At 40.7% G+C, this 15050-nt stretch overlaps 2 protein-coding genes across 2 annotated transcripts in view; both read left to right on the top strand.

Annotated features, from left to right (window-relative positions):
* Nucleotides 1-15050, top strand: part of LOC109196997 (NLR family CARD domain-containing protein 3) — a 501803-nt gene that overhangs the window by 150143 nt on the left and 336610 nt on the right. The window lies entirely within an intron of this gene.
* Nucleotides 244-15050, top strand: part of LOC100706502 (NLR family CARD domain-containing protein 3) — a 30686-nt gene continuing 15879 nt past the window's right edge. The window contains exons 1-5 of the mRNA XM_025902711.1: nucleotides 244-948; nucleotides 8633-8770; nucleotides 8883-9032; nucleotides 9224-9337; nucleotides 14786-14864. Coding sequence (XP_025758496.1) covers nucleotides 8682-8770; nucleotides 8883-9032; nucleotides 9224-9337; nucleotides 14786-14864 — 432 coding nt within the window. The 5' untranslated portion in view covers nucleotides 244-948; nucleotides 8633-8681. The remainder of the gene's footprint in view (nucleotides 949-8632; nucleotides 8771-8882; nucleotides 9033-9223; nucleotides 9338-14785; nucleotides 14865-15050) is intronic.

Raw genomic sequence — 15050 nt, 5'->3', positions numbered from 1 at the left:
AATTGTTGATTTGTCTTGTTCTCATTGTATGACGAATTATGATGGCTGTTTGGTAGCCGTTTGCATACTATGCATACTCTCTCTATCTCTCTTCATATGTGTGTGTGGACAACAGTTTTATGTTAATGTACAATCCTTAACATGTTTTGTGTGTGTGTGTGTGTGTGCGTGTGTGTGTGGGGGGGGCGCCAGAGGGAGTGTTCGCCCAGGGCGCCAAACAGGCTAGGACCGCCACTGTGTGTACCACATCCTTATCTGCCGCTCCACAGTTCAAGCAGACATCTAAATTAGTTCAGATAAAAGTGAAATTCATTTGACTTATGACAGGCAGTGATGAGCAGCCTTCAAACAGACTGATCAATTTTATAATCTTTATTTTATCAGGTATGTCAAGCAGATTAAGATCAAACATAAAAACATATACGTTATGCATCACAAGCTGAATGCAGGTAAATTCATGTGACTTTTGTTTAGCTGTAACTTTATTGCACTGCTTCCTTCTGTGTTAGATAAGGCTCAACAGGTTGCATTTATAAAATGTATTCCTTCAGCAGAGTATTAAAAGAAAAGTGTATCTCTCATGTAAGGCACATTCACATGTGAATGTGACAAGTTTCAGTCAGTAATGTAGAGACAGAGTCTGACTATAGGGACATTACAGTGAGACTCTCCCGTTTGATCAGCAGAGACAGTCTCTCTCTGCTGCGAGTATACACAAAATGATTCAGCGTCTGTAAACCCCTCCAACAAACATTTATATGCTTAAAAACATTAATACTCCCAAACACAGAAATTGATCATAAACTAATCCGTTACTTATGTTCCCGAGCCCCAGCGTTCCCACAAACCCCTCCTGCCCTTGTTGTTTCCCTTTTTTTTTTTTTTTTAAATTTATTTTCTTTTTCCTGAACTTGGCGTCGCAGATGATCGTCTCGGTATGAATGGAAGGTAAGTGAAACTGCATACTTCACGGTAACGGACTCACAGCTGGACCAACGAGGTGTGTCCAAAGTGTGTTCGCTTTTTTCTGCTAGTGTGTGAGATCAGAGTCCGGGAATGAGAGCAGCAGCAGAGTTAAGGCCCTTTCACACTGGACGCGACATGCGCATCAAACTTCGCTGGCCGCCGCGCTCTGCTTGTACGTCTTTTTATTTTCTTTGCGGCCGCTCTGCGTGTACCAGATGCGCCTGCATCAAGACTTTCACCTCTCTGACTTTGTATCCTCTACGAGAATTTGTGTTTTATGTATTATGTGCAAGTGTTTAATAAGAAAAATGTATCGCTCATTCATGAAGAAGAAAGCTTTCTAACTATCCCGACCAGTGAAGAGTGTGTCGTTTCCACAACACGGTTTTCCCCGCAGAGCCGTAGAAAAGGCTCTGGAGATCCGTTGAACCTGTGACAAAAAGTTCACCGGACTCGGACAGAATGTTTTCCTTCATCGTGAGGTTCAACTTAGCGCAGCAGTTTCTACTGGTCGCGCGAAGGTATGTCCACGCAGCGGGAAACCGTTATTGCGTGGCGCAAAGAATAGACATGAATGAGTGCCGCGTCCTATGTGAAAGGTCTTTTAGTTGATGGTCAGCAACTGAACTCAGAATCATTGTTACTGTGGATCCACTTACTGATGACTGAAGGTAACTTTTCCTGCCTCCACTAGTCTATGGAGGAAGCGGAGAGGAGCCGTTCCTCTCCCGTTCACTGACACGCTCAATCCGGCCTGAGCTGCACCGGAAAGCCGCTGGAGAGACTCAGAGCTCCGGGTCTTTATAATCACTCTGCGGGATTTTCACACAGACTGTAGGGAGGAAAGCGTAAAGCGACGATAGAGGGTCAGAGCGGACGGTGTGATTATTATTATTAAATATAGATAAGGCATAAATTCAAAACAGAATAAAAAATGAACAAAAATACTGCGTCACAAACTTTTGGCTCTTTTCCAACAGAAAGCGGAGTATTGTTCATTGTTTACACCCACAGGAGTGGTGTTACTCAGAGACTAACTGGATTAAACACATCAAGCTTTTAAAACTTTATTATTAAACTTCATTAAATTTAAACATATCAGTCACAATTGTTACTGACTGTCCCCGCTGAGCCTGAAGCAGCTGTCTGTGACTCATCATTTCCTTAATCTGCAAGATTGTGTTTAAAGACATTGAAGTTCCAGCTAGGCATAAATTCATACCACACAGACTGTCTTCAACATGAGTGCTGATATCATCAGTCTGTCATCAATATATATGTTCGCTCCAGATAGCGAACATTCATTGAAATAATCTTAAATCAATATCCGGCAATTCCGTTGAATCAGCACTAAAATCTGACATTGATTTTACATCATGTTTCAGCCTTGGTTAATACTGAAACAACAATAAAATCATGATTGAAAATCGACAGGACTTCAACCAATACTAAACCACTGCAAATTACCATCAATACTTAAACAAAAGACAACTGTGTATTATCTAAAAAAACAAAAGATAACCATCATCTGTTAAGTTACAATTTAACATGTCAAAAATCAACATCAATTCAATGTCTTCTTGCTATCTGGGGAGTCTGTGGACATCAGGGCAGCTTTTTCCCAATATGACTGATTCTAAACATCACTGAATATATTTCTGAGGAGTTGTTGAGCCTCTACAGAGAGTCTAGATGTGCTCTGACAGCATTTTACACTAAAGTATTCAAAACTCTTAAATACAGATAAAATGTTGCTGAACCATTAAATTAAAATAAGATCTCTCAATGTAAACACAAACTACATCTATAGACAAACAGAACAAAAGAGCACATGAAGAATGTTTATTAATCAGTGAATAATTATTGGCTAGAAATGAAAATGATAAATCAGAGTACATTTCATGGATCTTTCTCAGAAATTTACTAAAACAAAGTGTGTTTTTAAAAATGATGTTAGACTTCTCTGTGATCACAATGGTTCAATGCTCTAATTCTGAAGCGGTGAGCTATAATATTGTGTGTTAAATAATCAGCTGTAATTTGTTGGTTCCATTGGTTGATTTTCTGCAGGCACACTGCAGACTGGGAAGCACCAGTCCTTAGTCCTTCTAACATATAAGAGTAACTGGACCACATCCACGTACTGAAGCTTGTTCTATGACACAGGATTTGATCTTATCCATATAATGTCAGGGTTAGGGTTAATCCTGGGTTTTCACTAGGGCTGGGTATCGTCACTGATTTCTAGAACTGATTCGTTTTGATTCACAAGGTCCCGAATCTATTCGATCCACGATTCGATTCAATGCGATTCGATTTGATTTGAATCTGGGAAATTTTGACAGTCGGAAATATTATAATTCAGATCAGTACATTTACATTTTTTTATCTATAAAAAGGAAGCTGACACACGCAAGTCTTTATCAAAGGTGTGAGCGTCACAGCAGATGCCTTTGTGTCAAAGTAGCTGAAGATAAAACACAGAAAAACATGAAGGTGGTTTTCCTGGCCTGGAATTTTATAAAAATATTCTGCAGTACATCAAAAAATGAAAGAAAACTATTAATAAAAATATAAAATAAAAATATGAACGTTACCTCTGACATTACAGCGGTTTTATTAGAGACACGGCTAAGCGTTTTGCATTTTGCATAATTTTAAAAAGTTTAAATTTGTTCAGTATTGAACGGCAGAAATTAGGTTTTCTTTTCGGAAGAATGTAAAAGAAAAAAAAACAGTGGCGACAGCACTGTAAACAACAGTAGACTTGTGCGTAACAAGCAAGCGAATAATGCAGAAAACAGATTTTTAGACGGGAAACTGTTCTTGAAGTACAGAGAGAGAGAGAGAGAGAGAGAGAGAGAGCTGTGCATGAAGTGTGATTTTATCCTGGTGGAAGCAAAACAGCAAAAGTCAGAGTGAATTCATGACGATGTTTATGTGAAGCGTAGTTTGGATCTTCTTTTGCTGCTGGTTCGGTCAATATTGTTTGGAGAGAGAGAAAACTATACAGCTTTAGAATCAGCGCAAAAAGGGCGTAAACACAAAGCGCGGACCTGCCGACAGATCAGAATCAGCGAGCTGTCGGCTTTCAGCCCCGACCGTGTCCGTGCCGTTGGGTGAGAAAGGTGACATCTCACCTGTTACAGAGTTATCTCTGGGATGCTGGGATGATAGCTCCCTCAGGACTTAAACTCCGGTCAGAGAGTGGGGCACAGAGAGTGAGGTCCGGATATACTTTAATGAAAGTTCACAGCAGCTCAACAGTACAGCAGTAGACATACTTAACAAGTGTGGGAGGGGCGGACAGGCGTGTGGTTCTGAATAACAAGAAACAAGGAGAAACAATTATCACATGTAAACATAACAATCATCACTTCCCAACATCACGCCAATATAATGAACTGTTACATATATAATCAGCTGAATGCTCTGACATAAGAAAGTCCCAAAATCCCATTTGAACAGGCAGGAAACAAGAATAACTGCATATCTCAGGCAACAGAAAAGACCTAATGCCCCCAAATTAGGAAAGGTCAGCAATTACATGGTCTTCAGTGCCCTCTAGTGGCTAAATAACCCAACTGCGGTGCACAGATCTAACCTACATGCCTCTATCAATCTCGATAAACCCCCTGTAATTAACATCAAAGTACAACCCGTGCTATAAGTGGAAATGGACTCGTGGAACTGGAGGGATTTTGACTCACATTTGCGCAGGAACGCACACGGCTGGAGATCGCTATTCCTCCGCACTCATGGAGAAAAACTTGCCTAGCGCTCCTCGGACTCCTGATACGGCAGGACCGTCGTAAAATCATGTGACGTCATCACCGCAGCAAACAGTAAGAACAAAGTGGAAGTTATCGGCAGAAATTAACATTGCACTTATAGCGATGCGATTGAAGGAGACTTTCGGACATCACTGATTCTGATCCGCGGGTCCGCGCTGTGTGTTTACGTCCTTGTGCAGAATCCGTGTACCTGCTCTCATTTACTGTCTTAGCTGTTTGGTGGTTGTTGAAATTTTGTGAGGTTTCACCTGAGATTCTGGCATTTCGGGCAAAATAAATTTATATTCAAAAATCGATTCAGGATTTTAATGAATCGATTTCACGTTATCCAAGCCAGAATCGATTTTAATCGATAAATCGATTATAAAAACCCACCCCTAGTTTTCACTTCTTACAGGGGTATATTCCCAGTGATAACTCATCAACTAATTAATCCTGAAACTTATGGCGATAAAACATTACTGGATGGAAGATGCTTCTTATTAACTGTAAATCAATATGTGTGTGTACACTTCTCTGCGTAAGAATAATTATTGTGAACCTTTTCATGGATCCACTGAAATATTTGAAAATGTTATTCAGAGGTGTTGAACTGACTGAATATTAATGGGCTTAAGCAGGGCCGGCTATACGCTGGGGTAAGAGGGATCAATGCCCCCTTATACAAACGTCCTGCCCCCTTAAGTCAAAATGTAGAAGTTGAGAAAGAAAATAATAGATTACCCACAAACTGAATATGGGCAAGATTTACTACAGTAGCTTAATAATCCGCTGGAAAAGGCACAAATGAGATGATAGGTAACCCTACCCCTGTTTGGCCCTGTTTGGTCTCTTCATCTTAGAGGTCTGGGCTTTCCTCGCTACACTGTACAGCATACACTACATTTTTAAGTTTGTGTTTAGGAGTTTTGTCTTTTGGATGAGCCAGTTTTTGTCTGAGTGTGTTGCTGGGTTTTATTTAATTTTGCACATTTATTTGAATTAGGCCATCCAATTAAGTTCGATTTTATGTTGTTGATTGTAAAGATCTGGATGGATATTTTATTTTATTCTTTATTTGTATTTTTCAGTGTTATTTTCCAAGACTTTGCAAATTCTCCTTTTCTTTTTGTAACTGGGCCTACCATTTTTAGTTTTGTTCATATTGGCAATAGTGAGAAGTTTTATTGTTGGTATGAATATATTTGATATAGGCTATCCAATTAAGGTAAATGTTGTGTTTTTAGTTGTTAGAATCTGATGAAGAATATTTTATTTTATTTTTTTGGTGTTTTTGCTTTTCTGTTTTCCCCCCGAGGGATTCCCACCTTAACGTGGTCAGGGGGTTTGCGTGCCTTAGTGACCATAAAAGCTAGACCCGCAGAAGCTTAACCTTCAGGTGGGACACTCAAGTTGGTCAGGTCTTAGGGTAGAGGCCTGATAAATTGCAATCCAGTTACATGACAGAAACAGTTATCCTGAGTAGGGCTGCCACGATTAGTCTACTAGTCACGATTACGTCGATGACTAATTTGAGTTTGGTGCGTCATTTGAAGCTAAGATCCTGAAAGATGCAGGAATAGGTAGTAGGATTTAAGAGTGTGAAACAGAAGATGTCAGCAATGCATATACAAGGATGCCAGCTGCTGTTAAACACCAAAGAAGAAGAAGAAGAAGGAGCCTCCAGTATCGTAGCTGTGTCCAAATTTAGCCACATCCTTCGGAGGCCGCATTTGAAGGTCAATTACATTACAGCGATGTGACGAAGGCTGGCCAAATTGAAAGACTCTGACAAATGCAACCGACAGATGCATCCTCCTTTTCCTCAGATTTGAAGGATGGATCTGGTGTATCCTTTGTGGCCCAACCTATCCCAGAATTCACAGTGCGGCTCAGCCAATTCCAGTTTCCAGCAATGGCGGCAGCTACTTAGTTTTAATATTACTCTTATTACTCTTTCTGGGTCACAAAATAGTTTTCAGATATTTTTAGGAAAGAATGTAGCAGCCGATCACATCAAATATCTGCTCGGTTTATTAAGACATCACATATTTGCAAAAGTGCTCCGACGTTTTCGGAGATGCCTGTTTCCCACCAGCTCGATAGCTAGCCTGGGGTTCGAAGCTCTCTAGAGCCAGCTTGAACAGCAAACTCCCGGCACATCGTTTTCAAACCCCCCGTGGTCTTTCGCTCCTCAGGTTAAACATGATATATAAGTCAGTTAGATAACTTAAAAATTGTATTGTTTGGCTTTTTTCAGTGTTTTATTTGTTCCTGAGTAAATCGGTTTGCCTGAGGTTAAAGTTATAGTTTTCACACTGCTGAATAAATGTCAAACAGAAAACTGATTAAACAGAAGTGTGAGATGGTTGAGAATTTACTCCAATGTCCTGTATATTTTAGATAGCAAGGAGCAGACGGCTGAGTCTGCAAATTTCATTAAAAGTTTAATAAACTATCATCTTAATTTTAGTTAGCACATACTTTAAACACTAAGCTAATGATAGTTATATAAGAGCTTATTCCACCAGCATGCAGTGTGTGTCAGTGAATATTTTTATGTATTTAAAATACAAAATATGAGTAACTGTATTCTGTTACAGTTACCGTTTAAAAAGGTGATATTCAGAATATTTGTTGAGATAAATGGATTACATGGCAGTCTTTTCCTGTTTTATATGTTAGACTATGCCCTCTCAATTTTTGTTAATTTCACACCTGTGGAAAACCCTAAGAAAACGAGGCTCTAATGCCTGTATCTCAGTCTTGCGGCCCATGTCACCTCTACTTGCGGCTCATATAAATGACGTGAAGAAATTTTTTTTCAAAATTATTATTCAAAAAATCATTTAATATGAAGGCAATAGGCAGAGTGTTACAGGCATAGCTCTAAAGAAGGTAGCCTCATGGGCAGTGTAGTCCGTGCTGCAGGGGGAGGGAGAATGGACTGCCATACCCGTTATGTGTCTGTGAGCGCGAGGGAGGGAGACAAAGGAGAGTCAAAAGTATGAGTTGTCACAGACCAGAAACGGGAGATGGAAGCATGTGATATAAGAAATATATATAATAATATATATAGTAAATATAATAATAACCACTGCAGCCAAAAAGAGTGCCTGACGAGCCCAGTTGTAAGTAAGCTACTAAGACTCAACTGTACACTGTGTTCGTGTTTTCCTACAAAACAATAAGTTCCGTTGGAGCAGCCTTTCAACGCCTCTCTCTGTCTCTCGCTAGCAAAGTTGACCCAGACAACAAAGTAAAGCTAGTTTTCGGCTACGAGCCCGACACAGAACCCGACGTATTAGCCAGAGGTCCCTTTACTACGGTTTGGAGCCGTGGAGCTGTTTTATATACCAGCGGAATAGTTTTCAATATGAGATCGCTGCAAAAAGTGCAGCCTTACCTAATGTCCACCCTACTGTTACTCATTTTATATTAAGAATTAAAAATCTAGTTGCTATTGGTATCTCGAGTAACGTTCAGTAATAGTAATAAATCACACAGCAATAGTACATTCATGCAGTTGTAAAACGCATGACAATATATTAAGTAATCCAAAGTATTCAGAATATGTTACTCTCATTGAGTAACGTAACAGAATACGTTACAAAATACAGGTTGGGGCATGTATTCTGTAATCTGTAGTGGAATACATGTTAAAAGTTACCTTCCCAACCGTGATCATGTGTGCTTCATGGCTCCATCTATTGGACTGATAGTAGAAGTAGAGCAGCTGATGGCAGCTTCCTCTGCCTCACACTGCTGTCTGACTGCATTCAGCTGACACTGAGATGAAGCAGAAAAGAAGCAACTGATATTTGGACAGCACACATGATGGAAAGGAGGATTTCAGTTGATGAGCACATGAATGATTTGTGTTTCCTCTGCAGGTGAAGGTAGAAAGTGTGTGTGAGCCGATGTGGATGTGAATTGATCAGCATGGATCAGTGTGAGGACAGAGAGGAGGGAGTCCCTCCCTCTAAAACCACTCTGTGTGGGGAACATGAGAGCCAGACCAAAGCTCAGAGGTGAGATGACCATCTCTAACTGTCCATGACTCTTCTCCATGTCACAGCTCAGCACTCACATCACTGCTCCATCATTATTCACACTCGTACTTTTGTGTATGTTGTTTTAAAGCCCAGAGGTGCAGGGTGTACCAGGGTCTGCTGGACCTAAGCCTAAAATTAGTCCAGAACCTGGACCTGAACCCAGCTGTGTTTCCTTAAAGAGTGACCTGTCAAAGGATATTGGTGCTGACTTTAAAAAAGAACTTTTATGTGACAAAGAGTAAGTAGTTTACTTTTTTTCTGGTTGTTTATGTTTTGGGGGATTAAGTATTCTCATTTAAATTGTTTTTTTTTTTGTTTTACATCATTTTTTTCTGATTTGAGTAATTTTGTTCATCATGTAAGTAATTTAATATTTCCAGTTTTTCCATCTGTCTCATGAAACTGTTACATTTATTGTTTTACTTCTAGGATCAGTAAGAAGCCAGAATCTCCTGGACCTGAGCCCAGCTGTGCATCTTTAAAGAGCCATCAGTCAAAGGATATTGGTGAAAAATTTAGAGGATGTCCTTCTCCTGCCAAGAGGTAATGTGTATCTAAATGTCGTTGTGAATAAATGTGAATAAATCCTCCATCATGTTTAATATCAGTTCAGCTCTTTTTCACACACATTTCTATGTTCATATGTGAAGCGGTGTGTGTTGGAATGTTTCCACAAACACAGCAGTCAGAGTGTAAAGAATGGATGTTGCAGAAGGGGTTTCTGTAGTGAAGAGGCTGAGTGTCTGTAGGACTCCAGCTGCTCCAGCATGTGTCTCCTTTGTGCTTTGCATCAAACACAGTGTAGGTGGGAACTTCCAGTCTGGTGTTTCAGGTGTTGCCGGATGGACGAGGACAAATAGTTTTTTCTCCTCTTCAATGACACTTCAGCAGTGCTCAATGTTCTGGGGAGATGTTTGTCTTATGAAGGTTTATGGATTACTTTTAAATACTCTAGGAACAACAAGTAAGCCAACAGTCTGAGAGTGAAGAGCTCTAATGGGGTGATATGGTACTACAAGGTCATTAAGATAAGATGGGGCCTGATTATTCAAGACCTTGTACGTGAGGAGCAGGATTTTAAATTTGATTCTTTGTTTAACAGGGAGCCAATGAAGAGAAGGCAATAGAGAAGAAATATGCTGTCTTTCTAGTCAATACTCTTGCTGCAGCATTTTGGATCAACTGAAGGCTTTTCAGGGAGGTTTTAGGATATGCTGATGATAATTACAGAAGTCCAGCCCAGAAGCAATAAATGCATCAACTAGTTTGTCAGGACAAGACACTGGACCATGTGTATAGTAACATCAAGCAGGCCTACAAAGCGACACACCTCCCCCACCTAGGACCATCTGATCACCTCTATCTGCTCCTCATCCCTGCTTACACCCTCCACAAGAAACAAACTCCTTCAAGCATCTGGGTCATTAAAACATGGTCAGATGATGCTCTCCACCATCTACAGGACTGTGTTAATCTCACAGACTGGTCCATCTTCAAACAGCAGGTGTTGTGTAATTGTTAAGTGCTGTGTAATGAATGTGACAGTGACCAAAACCATCCAGGTTCTTCCTAACTGGAAACCTTGGATGAAGAGTAAAGTACAGGCTCTGATCAGAACAATTCTCTGTATAACACTACCACAGCCAACCTGAGGAGAAGCATCAGACAAGCCAAGGAGACCTACAGGAGAGGGACAGAGGGCTTCTATGGACAGCCCTCAGAAACTATGAAGACCAGACCAGAAGTTGATTTTAATTTTGCTACAATAAAACTGTCATGGTCTGAGTGAGTGCTGGGTTTTCCAGCGTGCCAGTGAATCCACCATTGGGCAGAGTCGCCACACCTCCTCTCGCTTGGTGCACCTGTGAGTAATCAGCCAGCAGGCTTTTAAGACCAGCACTCACAAACACTAGCGGAGTGTGATACTGCATATTTTGGTATCGATCCGATACCAAGTAAATACGGGCCAGTATTGCCGATACGGATACTTTTCAGTAAATAAGGTGGATGCGTCATTGAATTGCTAAATCTCAATTAATTTTCATGACCTTAAGTGTTTTTTCTGATGTTTCCTTTTTTATTATTAAATAGTTAAAACCCAGGACATAATTAGGACAAAGTTTATAACTAAATAGAAAATGCTTTATTAGAGCTGGGCGATATAAGATTTTTTCATATCACGATATGTTTTTTTCATTTCAGGCGATAACGATATATATCACGATATAAGCCAAATAACTATATTTGTAAGATTTAAATGTGCCGTTGCTCACAAGTAAAATGTGAAATAATCAGCAGCTTGTTTTGATTTAAATATTTATTTCCCATAATAAGTTCAACAGGGCAGATGTACTTAAAGAACACGAGACTTCAGTTTCAGATAAATAAAGGCAAATACAAAAGGTAGCCGCTAAAGCATTTAAGTTTCAAAATAGAACAAACAAAACAGACTACTAAATTTTCAATTCCACTTAGAAAGAAAATATTAATTCTAAAAATAAATCTTAGTTTGTTTTACAGAAGAACAGACAAAATTGACTAACTTTAATCAATATCAAATAAACTGAGAACTAAAAGGAAATTCTCAATCTCTCCTTGTTGTATAGCTTAGCTATCACCTCAATTAGCTGCTTGAATCCTTCATTTTCGACCGTGTTTATTGGTAGCATGTCTTTAGCAAGACAGTAGGCTATGGCATTCGTTATGTCGCTATGTCTCTTAGCTTTTTTGTCATATGGTAAGACGCTGGAGAAAGCCGACTCAATTGACTGTTGTTGCTTCGCAGGGATTCACCTGGTTGTTTTCGATGACGAATTAGCGCTTTTAGTCTACGGAACTTCTCTGGCCCTTCCTTTCGACAATCTCTCCGGCATTGGAACCGTCATCTGTGTTCTCTTCGGTAACCTGGTCACCCAAGCTCTCGGTTGATTTTTCTCTAGTTGGCACACTCATTTTCTTCATTAACCGGCCGGCAGGGCGGCTGGCTGCTTCCCAAACAAATACACATGTGCGGCTTGGCACTTGTGCTGTACGTAACAAGTCACGTGACGTGACGGTGCGGCTGTGATTGGTTCGGCTATGCGCTACTTAATTTGGATTGGCTGTTCTTTTTTTTTGAAGACAGGAAGAGAGAGAGATGAGGTCTATCGCAATAGTTTCATTTTTCTATCGAGAAAAAGTTATTTCGCAATACATATCGTTATCGTTCTATCGCCCAGCTCTATGCTTTATTAGCAATTTTTGGGGGGAAAAATCTTAATTAAAAAGTGCATGCAAACCAGTAAACAAATTAAAACAAACAAGTACTGTTGAGAAACTATAATACAAAAATTACAATTAAAATTCTCAACAACAAAAACAACAACTGGTGAAAATATCAATAATATGTCAACAACTTAACAACTCCCAAAGCCTTTAGTTAGTCTGTGCAGAACAAAGGTTTTGGTTACAGGTTTTTGTTCAAGAACAGTATCATATTAACATTTTTTGCTTTTAATGAACTTCGTCTGTTACTCGCTAACTGCCCGGCTTTTGAAAAAATCCTCTCAGCTGGCACTGATGTTGCAACCACTGCCAAGTATTTTTTGGCAAGTTTGCTCAGAGATGGGAATGTTTGTTCATTGTTTTTCCACCAAAGTAGTGGATCCTATACTCAAAGAACTGGCCTTTCCTCAGTGTACCTGCGCATCTCAATTAGGGCATGAGTGTCAGTTGTCCGATGCTGCTGAGATGCTAGGACTTTAGCGTGAAATTCTTCCCATATCCCACCTTTTGCTGCAGGTGGGGATGAAGCAGCCCCTCCAGACGAGCTTGAGGTAGTTTCAGGAGTTGGGGCAGAGCAGATGGGACAGATGGGTTTTTTTATGTTTATATAAAATGGTAGTGTTTCCACTATACCTGGCAAACTTTTTACAAATCCCACATTTTGCTGTTGTCTCATTTTCGACTTGAAAATACAGCCACACGGCGCTCCTCTTCCTCTCTGCCATTCTTCTGTTGTATTTTCTCTGTGCGTGACGTGTGCTGATGAACCTGAGCTGGCAACTTGCTTGTTTGTTTGCTTTGTGCATCTAAGTCACGTCACGTGACGCTGCAAAATATAAATACAAGAGGGGGGAGGGGGAGCAAAGTGTGCCTGCTCTACGCTGACACAGGAGCAGCTAATCCGGCGACCTGGCTCTTTCGTGCTGAAACCAAAGCACTGCAAACAAGAGCGGAATTGAAAGTAAATAATCGATCTCACCAGCTAGTATTGATCCGATACCGATTTAGTATCAATACAATTGATATTTCGATCAATCCGCCCACCACTAACAAAAACTCCTCGTCAGAAGCCACAGTTAAGTAGTTCTCATCATAGTAGTTTTTGGAGCTAATCTTGTCTTTCTACTCGCAGCAGTCTCACGGATGTCTGGATCACGCCGTCATTTTTTCTTCCCTTCACACAGTCGCTGGTCTGCGTGCTGTTTTCGGGGTTTACTCACCTGCTTACATCCCTGCCCAGTTTTCCAGTGAGTGAATCTGGACTGGTTTAGCCTTGCCTGGACCTTACTACCCCTTAGCCTCGCCTCTGCCTGCAAAAGTAAGATAATTGCAAATTGCCCTTTCTCCCTGGACTGGTGCTTGGGGCTCACTTTAACTTTGCTCTCCCTCATTACAGTGACTCTGTGAGCGTAACTCCATAATCCTCCTCCTGCCCCGCAGCTCAGGGTGCCAGTTCTAGAAAATACCCGATGTCGGGTTCCCTGGCTGCTTCCTCAGCCTGCTAAAGAGACCTTTTCCTTTTGGACTCTGCTAAAACACTCGTTTCATCCTTTCATGTTTTATGACTGTTGAGTGAATTGCTGAGATAGCTCTAGTATAGTTTAGTGCTTCATAGTTCTGCTTTTGTTCATAGTGTCCCATAGTAATATTCTGATTTTGTATCTAGTGATTGAGTTTCTTGTCTGCCATAGAGTGTGTTTACTCTCACTTTCTTAGTCCCCTGAGTTTGTAGCATCATGTTAGGTTTTAGTTTGAGTAACTCCAGAGGTTAGATTTATTCCTCTCGCCTTTTGTTCTTGTTTAGTGTTTCTGCCTTTAACTATTTTCCCCTGTGTCACCTTTGCTTACTGAAATAAAATCTTGCTTTTCTCTGATCCTCCGAGCCTCAGAGTGGTGTCTGCACCTGAGTCCTTTAACCTGTGTTGGCCGTCGTGACATAAAACCACATACATACATAGTAGCAATTGCCGACAACTCCTACTTCTGTGTCTCCCTGATGTCTGTTTCATCTTCGGTCTCTGGTGCTTTCAAACCCTGTCCTTCATCAGCCTTTTCCAGGCCTTCTTAGTTGGTGCACCTTGAGCTCCACAACTCAAAGTCAACATAGTCAGACTTGATTGAAGTAACTCAGGCTTTCTGGAACTGAAAACTCAAGCCTGCCGACAGAGTTAACTCAGAGTTTATGGCTAGACTCAGTTTGTTGAACCTGCGCCGTAAAATAGGTCCCTGTTTGTCCCTCATATTTTTGGATTTTTGTTTTCACCTTTTAGACGTTGCTTCTGTTGGACGTTTTATCTGTAATACGTGCTTATTTTTGCTGGAAATCTATGCCTGCGTTCTCCGAATAAAATCTACAATCCACACAGTGTTTTGTTACAGTGATACATTAGATGTACTTTTCCTGACACAAAGTTGACCGAGCACTGGAAGTTGTCACTTCAAACCAGCCACTGGTGCAAAGAGAGTACCTTGCTTCAGGGCATCTCAGCATGGAGGGAAAGCTTAATGCAGGAGATGATAAGAGCTGTTGGGACTAAAAAAACTGAGCGGACATCTGAAAACTGAGTTTTTAATTTTCAGTGGGATCACCAGGACTAGCAAAGCTTCACCATGGCAGGGAGTCATCGTATTCACAGAACCCATCAAAACATCACTTCGTTGACCTTTAGGTTGCGTCTGTGTGTGGACAGACATAACATGACCTAATTATACATTACTCCTCCACAGAGTGGACCAGGAGAGAGCAGAGGTTTCCACTGGTCAGTCTGCACAGCAGCGTCAAACACAGCTGGACTCTGTGTTTATGGTCTGTACTACTACTTTTACATGTGTTCTTTTCAGTCACCTCTATGCTGCACTTTGTAGACGAGTGGATTGTCAGTGTGTCCAATATAAATCTGATTTTTGGTTCCATGATTTCAGTCCAATTGGGGTGCCTGTAGCTCAGGAGGTGAGCAGGTCAGTTACTAATCAGACGGTTGGTGGATTAAAC

The sequence above is a fragment of the Oreochromis niloticus genome, linkage group LG23 (genome assembly GCF_001858045.2).
Source record: "Oreochromis niloticus isolate F11D_XX linkage group LG23, O_niloticus_UMD_NMBU, whole genome shotgun sequence".
In the NCBI taxonomy this organism is placed as follows: Eukaryota; Metazoa; Chordata; class Actinopteri; order Cichliformes; family Cichlidae; genus Oreochromis; species Oreochromis niloticus.
The sequence above is the reverse complement of the archived record's forward strand: the minus strand, read 5'-3'. Positions and strand labels throughout refer to the sequence as shown.